The sequence below is a fragment of the Sycon ciliatum genome, chromosome 2 (assembly GCF_964019385.1).
Source record: "Sycon ciliatum chromosome 2, ocSycCili1.1, whole genome shotgun sequence".
NCBI classification, from domain to species: Eukaryota; Metazoa; Porifera; class Calcarea; order Leucosolenida; family Sycettidae; genus Sycon; species Sycon ciliatum.
In genome coordinates this window covers 14,650,532-14,667,206 of record NC_088644.1, presented here as the reverse complement: position 1 = coordinate 14,667,206, position 16,675 = coordinate 14,650,532, and the positions used below count along the sequence as shown (strand labels likewise).

The window sequence follows — 16,675 nt, the reverse complement described above, 5'->3', positions numbered from 1 at the left end:
CGACTTCTCTGCCAGGCGAGGAGAAGGCCTAGTCGAAATTATATGGCTTCTGTGCTTCGTGTGCTGATTTGCTTTCCTCCAACCAAAAACCTATCAAATAGTGTTTTACGTCGACCATGACGGCTCACTTTGAATTGCAGAACGGCTGCTCCAACACGAACTCTAAAACCAGAAAAATAATAATGGCTACAATTCCCAACCATACCACAACAAACTGATCGGCTACATCATTGTAATGCAAAAAGTTTCTATCTGTCCGAATACCATGCATGATGAGCTAAGCAAAAAAGCATAGCATAGGGCCCTGAGCGAAATAAATAATTTTTTTCTTTGCATTCGAGGGTAGTACGACACCGTCTACCACCTTGATGACCTAGGCATAAAAGCATAGGAACGTTAAAAAAATTTCATTTCTCCTATTTTTTCTAGACATAGCCTAGGATTCAAACCCGCACTATTGCCGTGCATGCATTCCCCCGATACACTTCGCATACATACTCATTCTTCCAAGTTGCTTCACGTTATGATCTTGCATTTGAAAGCCCTATTTGAATATTGTGGCCAGCTGTCTTTGATGGTACGTAGAGGACAGGTACCGGATAGCGCCAGGCATATGGCGACGGCACACGGGACAGGTACGAGATAGCGCCAGGCATGCCGATGGCACAAATAAACAATCAAACAAACACGAAATTAAAGCTATGTGGACCCTGGCTAGCGCCAGACGTTACTGAAATAACGTATTTTGCATAGCTACGGGAATAATGATAATAATCGATTCAGTGATTGTGCAAAGATGCATACCTGTGACAAAATAGCAGTCCGCATAAGGACCGGCCCGCTGCGAGCTACGCCGCACTATCTGCCGACAGCTATATCATTCTGCCCGCTCTGGACCAACCTCATACTTCCCACCGAGGGCACAAAAGGGGCCACCTTGGCCAGCAAACCGCCCACCGAGGACCAAACCAGCTTAAGTTTGTTTTACCGTACTGTTTCTATGGTTGTAGCCAATGAGCGATGTTCCCGCGGTGGCCTTGATGAGCCGATAAAGCCCATCGTCAATGGATATGGAAAAATACTGTAGCAATAAAGCCCGTCATCAATGGCACCCCGTACTCTGTCAGCCTAGCTCGGCAGGGGTCTATGGCAGTTTTTCGTTGTCAGCTCAGTTCGCATCTCACATTCGACTGTGAACATGCTCTGGTACCTGGAAACAGCCTGTCGAAAAACGGCAACATGAAAAGTGTCTACACATCGTGATCAGTTTCCAACTCAAGTTATGGTTGTCGCGAGTGGAGATTACGATAGTTTTGAATAAGCGAAAGAGAATTTACCTATCTATCTGCTCAGAAGCAAGCTGAAATAAGTGGCAGACATCACGATCAGTTTTCCATTTTTGTTCTACATGTATATGTACTAAAAAAAGTAGTTGGCGAGTTTAAACAACCGACAAGCAGACAACAGTCGTAAAACAGCAATGAAAAATATCAATTGTGCACTCATAACCATGTATAAAACAATTAAAATGAAACAATTCCAGTACATTTTCTCTTGACTTTCATCAGTGTAACATCACATAGTAAGAATCACTTAAACAACCAGTTATATAGCTAGAATACTGTAAAAGCCATAATTATATATAACGAAGTGCTAACTCTAACGAGTTAACAAGGAGAAATCTGTCGTTAAAATAGAAATCGTTATACAGAAATCGATACATATACTGTCCTATTGAGCGTTGAGAATGAGTGAGAATCGTTACCTTTGGTACACGTAAACTAGTCACTTCTGGGAAATCGTTATATATGCGCCTTGTTAGAATAATGGCTTTTACAGTAATATGAAAGTCTGCCATCTACAAGCATTTGGTGTCCAGTTCGGATCGTTGTAAGTTGTTTGACGATTCCCGGTTTAGTGTTATTTGTTGCGCACGTTTCTTTAAGCAGTTGCAGGTGTTGGAAGCTGTTTATATTCGTACACGTGACCCTGTGCTATGCAAGCAAAAAGAAAATGTTGTAGCACTCGCACTTTCAAATAATACACACTCACCAGTAATGTCCACACGCACTCACAGCTGCCACATTCATCTACTGCTTCCACTCTCAGATCCACTGCATAAGTTCACACTGCACGCGTTATGCATAACCCCGAGCTGCTGCATTCTCACTCTTCTTTTCATATTATTCTAGCTATATAAAACTGGTTGCTTTAGTGATTCTTACTGTGTTACGATGTTCCACTAATGATAGTCACGAGAAAACGTTCTGGAATTGTTTCATTTTAATTGTTTTATACATGGTTGTGAGTGCACAATTGATATATTTCATTGCTAGTTGACGAGTCGCCGGACCTTTCAGGTAATTTTGAGGAAGCGAAAGATCATGGACCTGCTCTGAAGCAAGGATCATCCCATTCGTGAGAAGTGAAAGGAGCTGAAACTCACAAGCTGAATCCACCACGTCCCCAACCACCACCCCTATTGGTGTCTTGCTTTTATACCAGAAACACGAAAGACAAAACCGGAAACACGATCATAGAGGTCTTGCAGGACTTTTCGCCTTCATCAATACCTCGTGTGTTCGGCCGTGGGCGCAGGCCTCGGCACTACGCACCTTGCGCCCTTGGCCGTACACACTCGGCCTTGGTTCAGCCATAAAGTCCTGCCAGACCTCTATGATTGTCTAAATACAGCCCACCAAGGACACACAAAATGCCACAGAGGCCAACAATCGGCCCACCGAGGGTCAATCATCTTTCCTGCTGGGGGCCGAAAGCATACAGATTGTCCTGTGCACACAAACGGCCACCGAGGCCAGCAAACTGCCCACCGTTGGCCGGTATCATCTTTCCAGCGGAGGGTACACAAACAGCCACCGAAGTTTCACACAACTGCCTGGCATCACGCCTCACACCATACAGACAGAATAGGCTGCCCATTTGACCCCACTCCCTCCCCCCCCCCCCCCCGAACGAAGAAACAAATGCCAAAGTAAAAGAGTGGGAGGGAGGGAAAACAGCGTCTTGACAAACTAACTGCAAAGGTCCGCTCCTTTCGCACCAACACAGATCGACAAGACAAGTCTCCAAATTAGACGCCTTACCTACGATTGTCCGTAAACTTTCGTCACACTACACTTTATTTGGGCTTGTGTACATGTTAATCGGGCAGTAAAGGGTTCAAATGCTCTTGGGGTGCTTCTGAGTAACAAGATGTGTACGTGGTATTGAATGTTTAACAGGTATCAGCTGTCCACAACCAGATTCACTTACCAATGGTAAATCCGGACGTACAGGTGTGAGATACCAGGATACAGTAACTTATGAATGTGATACAGGATATTCCATGGTGGATCATCCAACTGGTACTCTGACAGCAACATGTATGGCAAACAAGCAGTGGTCTTCTCGGAAACCTTCATGTGAACGTAAGTGATGGACGATTATCACTCTTGCCGTCTCCTCATTCACTCTCCTCCTCCTCCCCCCCCCCCCCCCACCCCACCCCACCCTCCCCCAACCGCACTTAGCAACGAAGTACACCAAGTAACCATGTTTTAGCCCCAGCATCCGCAAACATGCAAGCAGATCCAAGTGCACCCGCACACCCTCTCGGGCACTTGCATGAACACAGAGACCTCCCCCCCCCCCCCACACACACACATAGCCCCCCCCCCACACACACACACAAACACACCACTAGTGTACCCATGCTCACGCTCACGGACACCCACACAGCGTTCCACTCACTTTAGCATGCACAAACACACAATGGACACATTGGGTTTGGGGTTGCCATGATTGCTTTCCAACAACTAAAATATTCAAGAATTATTATTGTGCAGACTGTGTTAGCATCTAGCGGCTGGTGGAGGGTAAGTCCATGCCATGCTGACAATTCTGTCTGAATGACCAACCAAAATGAATCAGCAATGACACTCTGTACGAGCGCTGCGGAGCTGCCGCTATCAGTGAGATGATCCCAAGGCAGCACTACTGTCTCGCTGGCCATATCTTTTGTTTGGTCCCAACTGCTCCTCCACAGCTGGCATTGGATGTGTATCTTTGCTTGCCCTACGATGAGGGCACTGAATGGTATAGAGGCCAACCTCGGACAACTTTGGTAGCGGTCTTACAAATGGATTTCAAGAATATGCTCCTCAATAATAGTCGATTGAGTGATTATGGTAAAAAAAAACAAGGAGTACTGAGACATTCAATGACTTGACACCTAGCTCCAACACATCTCTAAGGCGCAAATCTACAACCTTTCTACTTGGAAGGCTCAGTTTCGGAGGTTCTGAAAGGTCCAAGAGCACCAACCAGTCTTACTAGTTTCGTCATCATCCAGTAACTTTCGGCATCCTTTGTTGCCATGGGACGTAGCTTCGTTTATAGAGTGTTTTGGAGATATGGCGTGATCATTGCTAACAATGGTACGAAAGTAATCCCAGGAAATAGTAGAACAGGTAAAACCGGAATATGTGTAGCCAGTCAGCAGGAAAGCAGAATGCGCGCACGGTAAAGTCTGTAATCATTCAGAAAGAGAAAGAAAGACATGGAGGGAAGAAGGACGGGGGAGCCCGCTCATAAACGTCATGCTTACAATGTGGGTATATGAGGGTCACGTTGAGGAGCCCGCTCACCCAATGTGCCATTGCTCAGCGACTTCTTATTGGTAAGTTATTCCCAATGGAACACACTTGAGAAAGCGGTCAACGGTAGAAAAAGTCGTAGGAGTAGGAAGCAAGTTTTTAGCTCCTGCCTTTCCTTTTATGGAATAGCCTTTCGGCCACTTTTGTAAGTATAGGTGGACCTGGAACAAGTCCCAGCCCTAATATGGTGGAGAACTCAAATATGGACCTGGCCTTGCTGCTGGATGGGGAGATTCGTGACTTGGCCAAAAAGTCAGGACTTGCAGGTGTGGACTCATTGGCCCGACCGGACCTTGTACTTCAACTTCGCGCCATGGACATCGGCAAATCAGGTATGCCAGCGCTAGTAAGCTCTATCAGTGCACTGTCCTCGACTATCACTGCATTAACTGTGGAAATGGTTTCCCTCAGGGAGGACAGGGATAGGGAAGTAAGAGAAATGAAAGCAACCATCGATGGCCTCGTGGCGAAAATGATACACCTTGAGGAAGGCGGGAGTCCAAATCTGATTGCACAATCTACAACCCCGAGTACCACGTACAGTAGTGTAGCTAGTTCAGGTACTAGAGGGGCTGGGGTGAGGGAAACCGTCACTCGGACTCCCCCCAACGCACACTCGCTCTACCAGCCGTACCCGCACTTCCCAAACATCGACACATGTACACCAGACCTCATCACGCACTGAAACACCACCGGCTGCACCAACCAGATCAACATTGGCTACAACTAGTACAAGTGAATATACGGGAAGCAGTTTGGATGGCTGGGCCGAAGTTGTACGGCGTCGGGTCACGTCCCGGTACGTGGAGCCTGTGGTCCCAGCAAACCCCAACATCCTCACAGGCGTAGAAAAAGTCGCGAAATCTGTGTTCTACGTGGGCAATGTCCACATGGAGTGTAGCGCTAACGCAATCACTGACTGGTGCAAGGACCGTGAGGTTGAGGTGCTCAATTGCAGTATTAGAGAATCCCGGACCTTTGGTACAGCATATGCACGACTGACTGTCCTAGCGACGGATGAAGGCAAAATACTCAGTACAGGATTTTGGCCGGCAACAATTAGCCACACCGTCCGTAAGTGGCGCTTTGCCGACGGTACCAACGTGACTGAACGTGGTGGTGATAGTCCCTCGTCATAATCATGTTGTCTATGTCTTCCCTCAACTTGCATGCTACCCCATTCTACCCCAGATCAGAATCCGACCTAACGCTGATAACCATGAATTGTCGGTCTCTCGTCAATAAATTAGCTGAACTTTCGATTGTTCTGGAGAGCACTAAGCCGAGTATTGTTTGCCTCACGGAGACCTGGCTGTGCCCATCTATTTCCGTGCATATACCGGGCTATTCCTGTTTCAGAAGAGACAGACCAGCACACGAGAACAGAAATGCACACTCTTTCACTAGAGGATATGGTGGTGTCGCCGTGCTTGTCCGGACTGATGCTTTTCAACATATTCTCCACAGACCCGACCTGCAGCGTCAGGGCTGTGAATCTGCCTGGGTGGAAGTTAAGTCTCAATGCACCCCTAACCCATATTCTTGTATGTTGCATGTATCGACCCCCTTCCCAAACGGTGGAACAATTGTCCTTCTTCTCGGATATGCTGGACGATGCTATACAGTTCTCTTGCTATGACGAGTGTGACTTCTTCCTGACGGGGGATTTTAATGCCAAACATAATGATTGGTGCTCTTCTGACTCCACCTCTACAGCCGGTACCAGCCTACAGACAGTTTTTTCAATGCTTGGGCTCCAACAACTAGTGAGTTTCCCAACATACACTTCATCACCGGGTGCCAACTCGTGTCTTGACTTGTTGGTAACCAACAAACCCGACATGTCCTCTCAGTCGACCACGCAGCTCCTCTTGGCACATCTGATCATCTGCAGGTTTTTTGTACGCTCAACTATGCATCGTGCTCGACGCCACAAGCGAATGCTAAAACGTCCCTCCATCCCCAGGCTCAGTACAGGTATAAGCAAGTGCTTACCCGTGTCTGGCAGGTTGTGAATGAAGACTTGTCTAGGTTGGACTGGTCACTACTTCATCGGCATTCTGATGTTGATGATGCCATTGTCCTGTTTGATGCTTTACTACAGTCAGCATTCCATCGTCATCTGCTGCCTTACAAAGTTATTCCGCGGACAGGAGACTACATTAGGCCTCATCCTACTATGCGGGATGCATCCCGACCCTGGATCACTCCGGACCTCAAGTGTGCTGTGAAACTGAAGCGAGATTTGTATAGCATTTATAGGAAGTATCCAACCAGTGAAAACTTCATTGCCTTTAAGCGCAAGCGTAACGAAGTGAAATGTTTGTCACGTACCCTCCATCGTCAGTATGTACAGTCGGTTCATGCCACCCTGTCTTCCCATGATCGCCCTAGTCTCCATCAATTTCCCCGCCATCTCCGTGATGGACTATTTGCATCCTTGCACGTTGCAGCCGAGCAATTAATATAATATTAGTTAACATTCTACTCCCCATGCTAGAGTATAGAGTAGACACACCCGTGTGCAGGACGTGACACACCAAAAGACAGAAGAGTAAGTTTGGAAGAATGGGAATGTCGGGCAGAGTAGCTGGCCTCAATTGAGTGCGCGTTAACGAATCGTGTGGTCAACCTACCGAGGGCAGGAGCTGTATATGACCAAGTGGGTCGGCCTGAGCTGAGCAGGAGCGGTTTGTGACCCATGCGAGTTGGTGGGTCGGCCTGCGTTGAGCAGGAGCGGTTTATGACCCATGCGAGTTTTATAGTAGTGCGCGAGAGGCCAGTTACAAAGGAGTGCCCATGCCGACATTCCCATTAGGGCGAGAGGAGATAGCGGGTGATAACAGCCAATATAGATGGTAAGTATGTATTGCACAAGAGCGTTGTTCTAGAGGCATAAAGTCAGGCTGATATTGTGGAGTAGGATCAACAGAGAACGCTATCTGCATCCTAAGTGAATGTCTTTGCACTTACTCAGTGATCGGCTGGACCATGGTGTCAGGCCGCTCCGCAGCTGTAGGAGCAAAGGTTCTGAAGGCATCCATCTTGTCCCGGGACAGGGCATCAGCGATGGTATTGGAAATTCCTGGCAGGTGCGATGCTCGGATCAGGAAATTGTGCTTCACACAGATTGAGTACAGGGTGCGGATGAGTGCCATGACTGCAGGAGACCGGCTCGTGCCCGTCTTCAGGCACTCCACGACAGCTTGGTTGTCGCACTGAAACTCCACACGCAGCCGCAGCCACTCGATCCCCCATGTGGCGCATGCCGCAAAAATGGCGAAGAGCTCTCCTTGTAGGTTATGCTTAGTTCCAGTTGCTGCGGGGGACCAGTCACCTCTGAACCAGCGCCCATTGAAGAAGGCTCCAAATCCAATGGTGCCACTTGCGTCGGTTTGCATCTGGAGGTCGGCGCTGGGCATCCACTTCTCCAGCAGGAAAAATGACTTTCCGTTCCATGTTGACAGAGTCTGGTGCCACCAGCTCAGGTCGCCCTTGGCTGAGGCTGAGAGGTGCAGCATTCGGTGAGATGACATCTCAGATGTGGCCTTGTCGAGGTCATACAGGCGGCGTAAGAATGTACGGGCGGCAGGAATTGCTCTGGAAGCGAACGAGAGGTGGCCCAGGAGTAAGGCAAGGTCGCGTTTGGGAATGCAACTCTTGTCGAGGGTGGTAGAGACTAAACGACGTAGGGCCAGAAACTTGGACCGAGGCAGACGCACTTCCAAGCGATCGGTGTCCAGCTCCAAACCGAGGAAGTTGAGGACAGTGGAAGGGCCCTCAACTTTCTCTGTGGCGACAGGTATGTTCAAGAACTGCAAAAAGTCCAAGAGGATGGCCTTGTGATTGGCCGCCAGGGAGGAGCTTGGTGGGCAGATGTCGAGGAAGTCATCGAGGTAATGCATTACGTCGGGCAAGGAGCCGACATGGACAAGGACCCAGTTGATAGCCGTTGCCAGCTGGTTGAAGATGAATGGTGAGGAGCGGAGACCAAATGGAAGGACCTTCTCGTAATAGTACATGCCGTTCCTACGGATGCCGAGAAGATGCCAGTCCGAGGGGGCGACGGGACACAGGCGAAATGCATTACGGATATCTAGCTTTGTCAAGAGGGAGCCCTTGCCAAGGCGCATAATGGCGGCAATTGCGGTGTCCACGGAGTCGTAACGCAGGCTGAACTGCCCGCGCGGTATAGCATCGTTGACATTGCTGCCATCGGGAGACGACAGGTCATGTATCACACAAAGTTTTCCATTGGACTTCGGCACAACACCCAGACCAGATGTCTGCATGCACAGAAAGGGTGGCTCCGGAAATGGACCTGCTGTTTGCCCAGCTTCACAACATTCGGTCAAATAGGAAGAAACATACTGCATATTACGGATGGCCGACAGGTGATTGGGAGAACTATGAACACCAGATAAACCAGCAGAATGGCCTATCGTGAAACCGTGACACAACCCATGCAATACAAAGTGAAAGAAGGAGTGATCAGAATGACGGTTAAGGAGCCCGGCTAATCGGCTAACATTGACGGGAGTCTCCACAGAATGTTTACGGAGCAGACGCTGAGGTGGCGGGCTGTCCCCTGCCACATTTGACTTCTGGGTGCTTCCCGCGGCATTGAAGGCACACGTGGGCACGATAGCAGAATGAGTTGTTGTACTGGTCCCTGTTGAAGTTGCGGCAGATATGCTTCCCAAGATGGGTTGGCGCGCTGGACTGCGGCGGACCTCCACTCCCAGCGCCGGCGGATGGAGGCCCTGGTCTAAAGGGCCACCGGGCCTGGGCCACTGGGTGCACCAGAGAACAGCGTGAACATGGCGGGCGACCACGGCTGGTGAATGACGACTGCCACAAATTTGAGTCGATGATAGCCCAGTCGTACGACAGTATGTATGCGCGTGCGCGTGTGTGTGTACGCACGCGCATGCGCGCGCGTGTCTGTGCAAGCTGTTGAAAGGTGTAATCCGAGCACAAGTTGCTATGTCTAACGTAGTTTGTTTGCTATCCTCGCTTCAGCATTGGGCAGGTGTATGAGTGTATGTGTACACACGTGTGTGTGTGTGTGTGTGTATGTGTGTGTGCGCGCGCGTGCTCGTGCCCGCATGTGTGGGTTCGCACGCAATGTTGATCTGGGTTATGCACATCTTCCCAAGATTGCACTGTGTGCAAGTGCATGCAAATGTCTCATGTATGGATGTATGCACGTGCATGTGTGCGCGCTTGTGCAAAGTTAGGTGTGGAAGGGGGGGGGGGGAGGAGGGGCTCACGATGCTGGCTCTGTATGCCTCTCCTCTCTGGTGTCCGCAAGGACAGTGTGGCAATGGCTTTACAGTACAGGAGTTGCATGTGAATGCGCATTTGTGAACCGTATTTGAGACACAAAAAAGAATTGCCGAGAGAGCATGACAGTACACTACATGTATATCGTATGTGTGCACGCCTGCGTGTGTAGATGCATATTGCCCTTCATGCGATGTTTTTCTGGAGTCTGCTGCTATCAACGCAAGTGACAACCAGCAAAAGCATGCCCATTGCAGTGGCTGGTCTTCATGCTTTTATTTACACTAAGTCCTACTATGGACTAGTAGTGTTACAATGATGCGTGCATGAAGTGCGTGCCTGTGGGTGGGTGTTTATGTGCGTGCGCACGCACGCGTGTGAGTGTTTAGTGTGCCTTATTTTGAATGCCTGCTTTCACATTATTCATGTGCCAGTTTCATGGTCGAGGTTGTTATGAAACCTCGCTGCCTTACATGTACATTACTCGTATATCAATGTGCTAGGACTGAAGGCTGCATGACATACATGTAATGATACATGTACCTTACCAAGCACAGACTGTCTGGTATGTCCAAAAGAGGTTGCAGCATGAAAATAACTTGTTCTGAAATAATATTACCATACTACCATGTCATTGGTAGTGATATTTAGTCAAGAAGGCAAGAATGGTCAGATTTTCTAAAAATGTTTTTTCAGAATTTGCCTAAAAATATTTTGATACCTATAATTATTGTTTGGTAGGGGCCTAAAGTGCCTGGTGACACCATCAAAACTGTCCATTATCGGTTTCCTTGGGGCTCAAGGATCACAGAAAGCCACAAAAATCAATATGTCTATGGACAAAATGTTGCTGGCTGAACCATTACATTTTCACAATTCAGCACCCGGTGGAAATTTCGGTAACCCTAATTTCGAAAAAGTGGCTCGCCAAGGGCGAAACCAAGACACAGTCTATCTTGTGTAGCCAAGATACCTCCAAATGTGGTTCTGAAACATATGATGAAGAAAATGCTTTGTATCCTCCTTCAGGAGGCTTCTTTGGGTCAAAAACCAATTTTTTACCATTTTTTGGCGAAAATCAAGAAATTGCACACACACTAAATACATCAAAATACCTCTTATATGCCTGGTGACCCTACCTAAAAACTAAACCAAATTGAAGAAGAGACATCACTCCACCATTCTATGCATAAAAAATAGTGTTGAAACGATCTCACCGGATACTCGTTAGCTCGCTCGCCAGAAACTCGGCTCGTTTGTGCGGCCAGCTCGTTTGCACTAACGAACACCGTACTCCGTACACATGGCAGTACATGTCGACCAGGGAGTCGTAAACTATTTTACGACTCCCTGGTCGATCGAAAGTCCAGTCCCGCGCAAAGTGAAAATCACTCGCAGTTACAGGTGACTGTATGCCTGCACGACACTTGAGTTGTTTCAGTTGTCGTTGCAGCTTTGGTGGACTCTACTGATGTCATGTTCCGCATCTGCTGACCTGTCGCAGGATATGCTTCGGTCACCTCTCCATTCGAGTGAAAGTTACGCTCAGTCGTTTGGAAGTTTTCTCCCGCGATGCAGCGAAGACCAGGGCTACTTGCAATCTTTGCAAAACGGTCTATTCTTACAAAGGCTAATCGACGACGGCGCTGAAAAGACATCTCGACACCAAACAGCAGTCCAAAGTGAAGCAGCAGCAACCCCAAATGCCGGCGGTGATAATTGAACCAGCTGAAAAAATCGAACTACAAAATATATAATACTTCGAAAAAAAATTATTCAAAAAAATAATCATATTTGCCACATCAATGAAACTCGTTAGCTCGCTCGATAGCTTGCTCGTTAGTGGAACTGATCGCTCGTTTGTTATAGATACGCTCGTTTCAACACTAATAAAAAACAGGGTGTCCATGGACCTTATATTTTTACTTCTTTAGGTGTGAGCCTCCTTAAGCAAAAGAACCCAGTGCAAAATACTGTGTATAATGTAAAGTGATATTATGGTTTGATAGTGCTAAATAAAAAAGAGACTTCCACTAGCCTGTATACAGTGAAACTTGTCTAAGATGACCGCTCAAGGGACTTTCACAAGGTGGTCTCTGTTACCAGGTGGTCTCCTTAGCCAGGGTCATTTGACTGGAAATAGCATCCCTCGGCCCTGGTTTCTGTGGTCTTCTAGGACAGGTGGTCGCCTTATCCGAGTGGTCGCCTTGACAGGTTTTACTGTAGTTTAACAGGAAGCGTGAATTTCGAAGTCTGAAGAAATTGTTGCAAGGTCTCTGCTGGGGTGACAGCTACACCATAGCTCAGTGGGTAAAGCATCGCTGGCCTCAAGCGAAAGTCCCTGGTTCGAATCCTGGTGGTTACAGTCATTCATTCTTCACACTTTTAATTCCCTTTTCCATTCCCTGAACTTGTGAAGGCTAAATTATCGTGTCAGTTTCCCAGGGAACACATGAAAGTTGCTAGCACCCTGAAGATCCTAGATAGTGCTAATAGCCAGGTGTGGATTTGAAAGACAGCACAGCAAAGCAAATAATAAGACGAGAGGCCCATGGGGCATGCACGCCATCCACTCCCGTACCACACCACACCTCACCGTCGTCACGTCACAGGCACTCTTCAGGTTTTCTTCATCATACTGCTGTAGTCTAGCAATGGCGGGCATGCAGTGGCAGGGTTGAAAATACACGCTCCCAACGTGTCTCTTTTCTGTTGGTGTGCAGGTATCAGCTGTCCACAACCAGATTCACTTGCCAATGGTAAATCCAGACGTACAGGTGTGAGATACCAGGATACAGTAACTTATGAATGTGATACAGGATATTCCATGGTGGATCATCCAACTGTTACTCTGATAGCAACGTGTATGGCAAACAAACGGTGGTCTTCTCGGAAACCTTCATGTGAACGTAAGTGATGGACTATTTGCATCCTTGCACGTTGCAGCCGAGCAATTAATATAATATTAGTTAACATTCTACTCCCCATGCTAGAGTATAGAGTAGACACACCCACGTGCAGGACGTGACACACCAACAGACAAGAGAGTGAGTTTGGAAGAATGGGAATGTCGGGCAGAGTAGCTGGCCTCAATTGAGTGCGCGTTAACGAATCGTGTGGTCGGCCTACCGAGGGCAGGAGCTGTATATGACCAAGTGGGTCGGCCTGCGCTGAGCAGGAGCGGTTTGTGACCCATGCGAGTTGGTGGGTCGGCCTGCGTTGAGCAGGAGCGGTTTATGACCCATGCGAGTTTTATAGTAGTGCACGAGAGGCCAGTTACGGAGGAGTGCCCATGCCGACATTCCCATTAGGGCCAGAGGAGGTAGCGGGTGATAACAGCCAATATAGATGGTAAGTATGTATTGCACAAGAGCGTTGTTCTAGAGGCATAAAGTCAGACTGATATTGTGGAGTAGGATCGACAGAGAACGCTATCTGCATCCTAAGTGAATGTCTTTGCACTTACTCAGTGATCGGCTGGACCATGGTGTCAGGCCGCTCCGCAGCTGTAGGAGCAAAGGTCCTGAAGGCATCCATCTTGTCCCGGGACAGGGCATCAGCGATGGTATTGGAAATTCCTGGCAGGTGCGATGCTCGGATCAGGAAATTGTGCTTCACACAGATTGAGTACAGGGTGCGGATGAGTGCCATGACTGCAGGAGACCGGCTCTTGCCCGTCTTCAGGCACTCCACGACAGCTTGGTTGTCGCACTGAAACTCCACACGCAGCCGCAGCCACTCGATCCCCCATGTGGCGCAGGCCGCAAAAATGGCGAAGAGCTCTCCTTGTAGGTAATGCTTAGTTCCAGTTGCTGCGGGGATCAGTCACCTCTGAACCAGCGCCCATTGAAGAAGGCTCCAAATCCAATGGTGCCACTTGCGTCGGTTTGCAACTGGAGGTCGGCGCTGGGCATCCACTTCTCCAGCAGGAAAAATGACTTTCCATTCCATGTTGACAGAGTCTGGTGCCACCAGCTCAGGTCGCCCTTGGCTGAGGCTGAGAGGTGCAGCATTCGGTGAGATGACATCTCAGATGTGGCCTTGTCGAGGTCATACAGGCGGCGTAAGAATGTACGGGCGGCAGGAATTGCTCTGGAAGCGAACGAGAGGTGGCCCAGGAGTAAGGCAAGTTCGCGTTTGGGAATGCAACCCTTGTCGAGGGTGGTAGAGAATAAACGACGTAGGGCCAGAAGCTTGGACCGAGGCAGACGCACTTCCAAGCGATCGGTGTCCAGCTCCAAACCGAGGAAGTTGAGGACCGTGGAACGGCCCTCAACTTTCTCTGTGGCGACAGGTATGTTCAAGAACTGCAACAAGTCCAAGAGGATGGCCTTGTGATTGGCCGCCAGGGAGGAGCTTGGTGGGCAGATGTCGAGGAAGTCATCAAGGTAATGCTTTACGTCGGGCAAGGAGCCGACATGGACAAGGACGCAGTTGATAGCCGTTGCCAGCTGGTTGAAGATGAATGGTGAGGAGCGGAGACCAAATGGAAGGACCTTCTCGTAATAGTACATGCCGTTCCTACGGATGCCGAGAAGATGCCAGTCCGAGGGGGCGACGGGACACAGGCGAAATGCATTACGGATATCTAGCTTTGTCAAGAGGGAGCCCTTGCCGAGGCGCATAATGGCGACAATTGCGGTGTCCACGGAGTCGTAATGCAGGCTGAACTGCCCGGGCGGTATAGCATCGTTGACACTGCTGCCATCGGGAGACGACAGGTCATGTATCACACGAAATTTTCCATTGGACTTCGGCACAACACCCAGACCAGATGTCTGCATGCACAGAAAGGGTGGCTCCGGAAATGGACCTGCTGTTTGCCCAGCTTCACAACATTCGGTCGAATAGGAAGAAACATACTGCATATTACGGATGGCTGACAGGTGATTGGGACTCGGAGAACTACCGTATTTCCACAAATAGTAGGCCGGTCTACTATTTTTTCAACCTCGTCCTAACCCGGCCTTATAATCGAGGACGGTCTTGTATTCGAGGACGGTCTTTTATTCTTTCAACCCAGTTTGACCCCCCGGTCTTCTATTTCTCGCCACACAGTTTTACCCCCGTTCTTCCATTTTCTTCTACACAGTTTGAGCACGGTCTTCTATTTTTTCCCACAGTTTGAGCACGGTCTTCTATTTTTAACACAAGAACAAAGACTCATTTAGTAGGCCCGGTCTTCTAATCGGAGACGGTCTTTTATTTTTTCAATCGCCCCCTGCCCCGGCCTTGTATACTAGGAAGGCGTTGTATACGAGGACGGCCTTTTATTTGCGGAAATACGGTATAACACCAGATATAGCAGCAGAATGGCCTATCCTGAAACCGTGACACACCCATGCAATACAAAGTGAGAGAAGGAGTGATCAGAATGACGGTTAAGGAGCCCGGCTAATCGGCTAACATTGACGGGAGTCTCCACAGAATGTTTACGGAGCAGATGCTGAGGTGGCGGACTGTCCCCTGCCACATTTGACTTCTGGGTGCTTCCCGCGGCATTGAAGGCACACGTGGGCACGATAGCAGAATGAGTTGTTGCACTGGTCCCTATTGAAGTTGCGGCAGATATGCTTCCCAAGATGGGTTGGCGCGCTGGACTGCGGCGGACCTCCACTCCCAGCGCCGGCGGATGGAGGCCCTGGTCTAAAGGGACACCGGGCCTGGGCCACTGGGTGCACCAGAGAACAGCGCGAACATGGCGGGCGACCACGGCTGGTGAATGACGACTGCCACAAATTAGAGTCGATGATAGCCCAGTCGTACGACAGTGGTTGGGAGGCTATGGCACGCCGGAAACGCCTGTCATAACTTAGCCATGCGTCCACATGATACGAGTTATTTGCATCCAGAATAGTGGCCTGATATGCCAGCAAATCATTTGCCCTATCTGGAGCCGCCGCGACAATTACTCTCGTGTAGACAAGAAACGCCTCAAGCCATGACGCTACATCATGGACATGGCGGCGCTGGGCCTGAGTTGGCTTCTGTACAAGTTGGACAGAGCGGTTGGCCCCCACAGCTAGCTGGACCACATCGGGCTCCACACCCAGCTGGTCCGGGGGGAGGTCGTCGAAATCAATAAACTCGCCGCGTTCAATTCTCCCGGGGAGTATATCAGGTACAGAGAGCGGCGGACGAGCAGCCGGCGGATGGCCCACTGCATGAACGGAGCTGGAGTTTACAGGCGGCACGACGGCTGCAGCAGATTCCAACTGCTCTACTCGCTCCATCAGGGGCTGGAGGACCTGGCCGACGGCCTGAGAAAACAGCCGAAGCAAGTACATCAGGGGCCACACTCAAGGCGGCGGCAGAAGAAACTGACGGCGCAACGTCGGAGACAACAGAGGCCGTGGAGGAAGATAATGGAGTCTCGGTTGGTTGACGACGAACAGGAGTTGCCCTCGCACGCGCATTACTGCCTGCAGCCGAAGTTTGAGTTGCCGCCCCGGGATCTTGGGCAACATTCAAGGCGGCGGCAGAAGAAACTGAGGGCGCAACGTCGGAGACAACAGAATCCGAGTGGGGAGGTATTGGAGTTCTGTGGAACAGGCTCCAGCCCGACATCAGGAAATTCCCACAGTACCACCGATTCATGCGATCCCTCCCAGCACATGCTGCTTTTCAGTAATGCCACTGCCCGCTTTATTATCATTTCCTTTACTGGCCTAACTGGCTTTTAATACTTTATTCCCCACTCTACTCAGTATCATTATCTTCACTGGCCTTTTATG

The 16,675-nt window shown here is 49.3% G+C and overlaps 2 protein-coding genes across 2 annotated transcripts in view; one reads left to right on the top strand and one right to left on the bottom strand.

The window, feature by feature from the left end:
- Positions 1 to 7,624: 7,624 nt before the first annotated feature.
- On the bottom strand, positions 7,625 to 8,947 carry LOC135810395 (uncharacterized). The gene has a single exon (XM_065323887.1). The coding sequence runs from the start codon at positions 8,945 to 8,947 to the stop codon at positions 7,625 to 7,627; it is 1,323 nt and encodes a 440-aa protein (XP_065179959.1).
- Positions 8,948 to 12,690: 3,743 nt separating this feature from the next.
- LOC135810744 (CUB and sushi domain-containing protein 3-like) overlaps positions 12,691 to 16,675 on the top strand; it is a 48,918-nt gene continuing 44,933 nt past the window's right edge. The window contains exon 1 of the mRNA XM_065324211.1: positions 12,691 to 12,850. Within this exon, the coding sequence (XP_065180283.1) occupies positions 12,769 to 12,850 (82 nt within the window). The 5' untranslated portion in view covers positions 12,691 to 12,768. The remainder of the gene's footprint in view (positions 12,851 to 16,675) is intronic.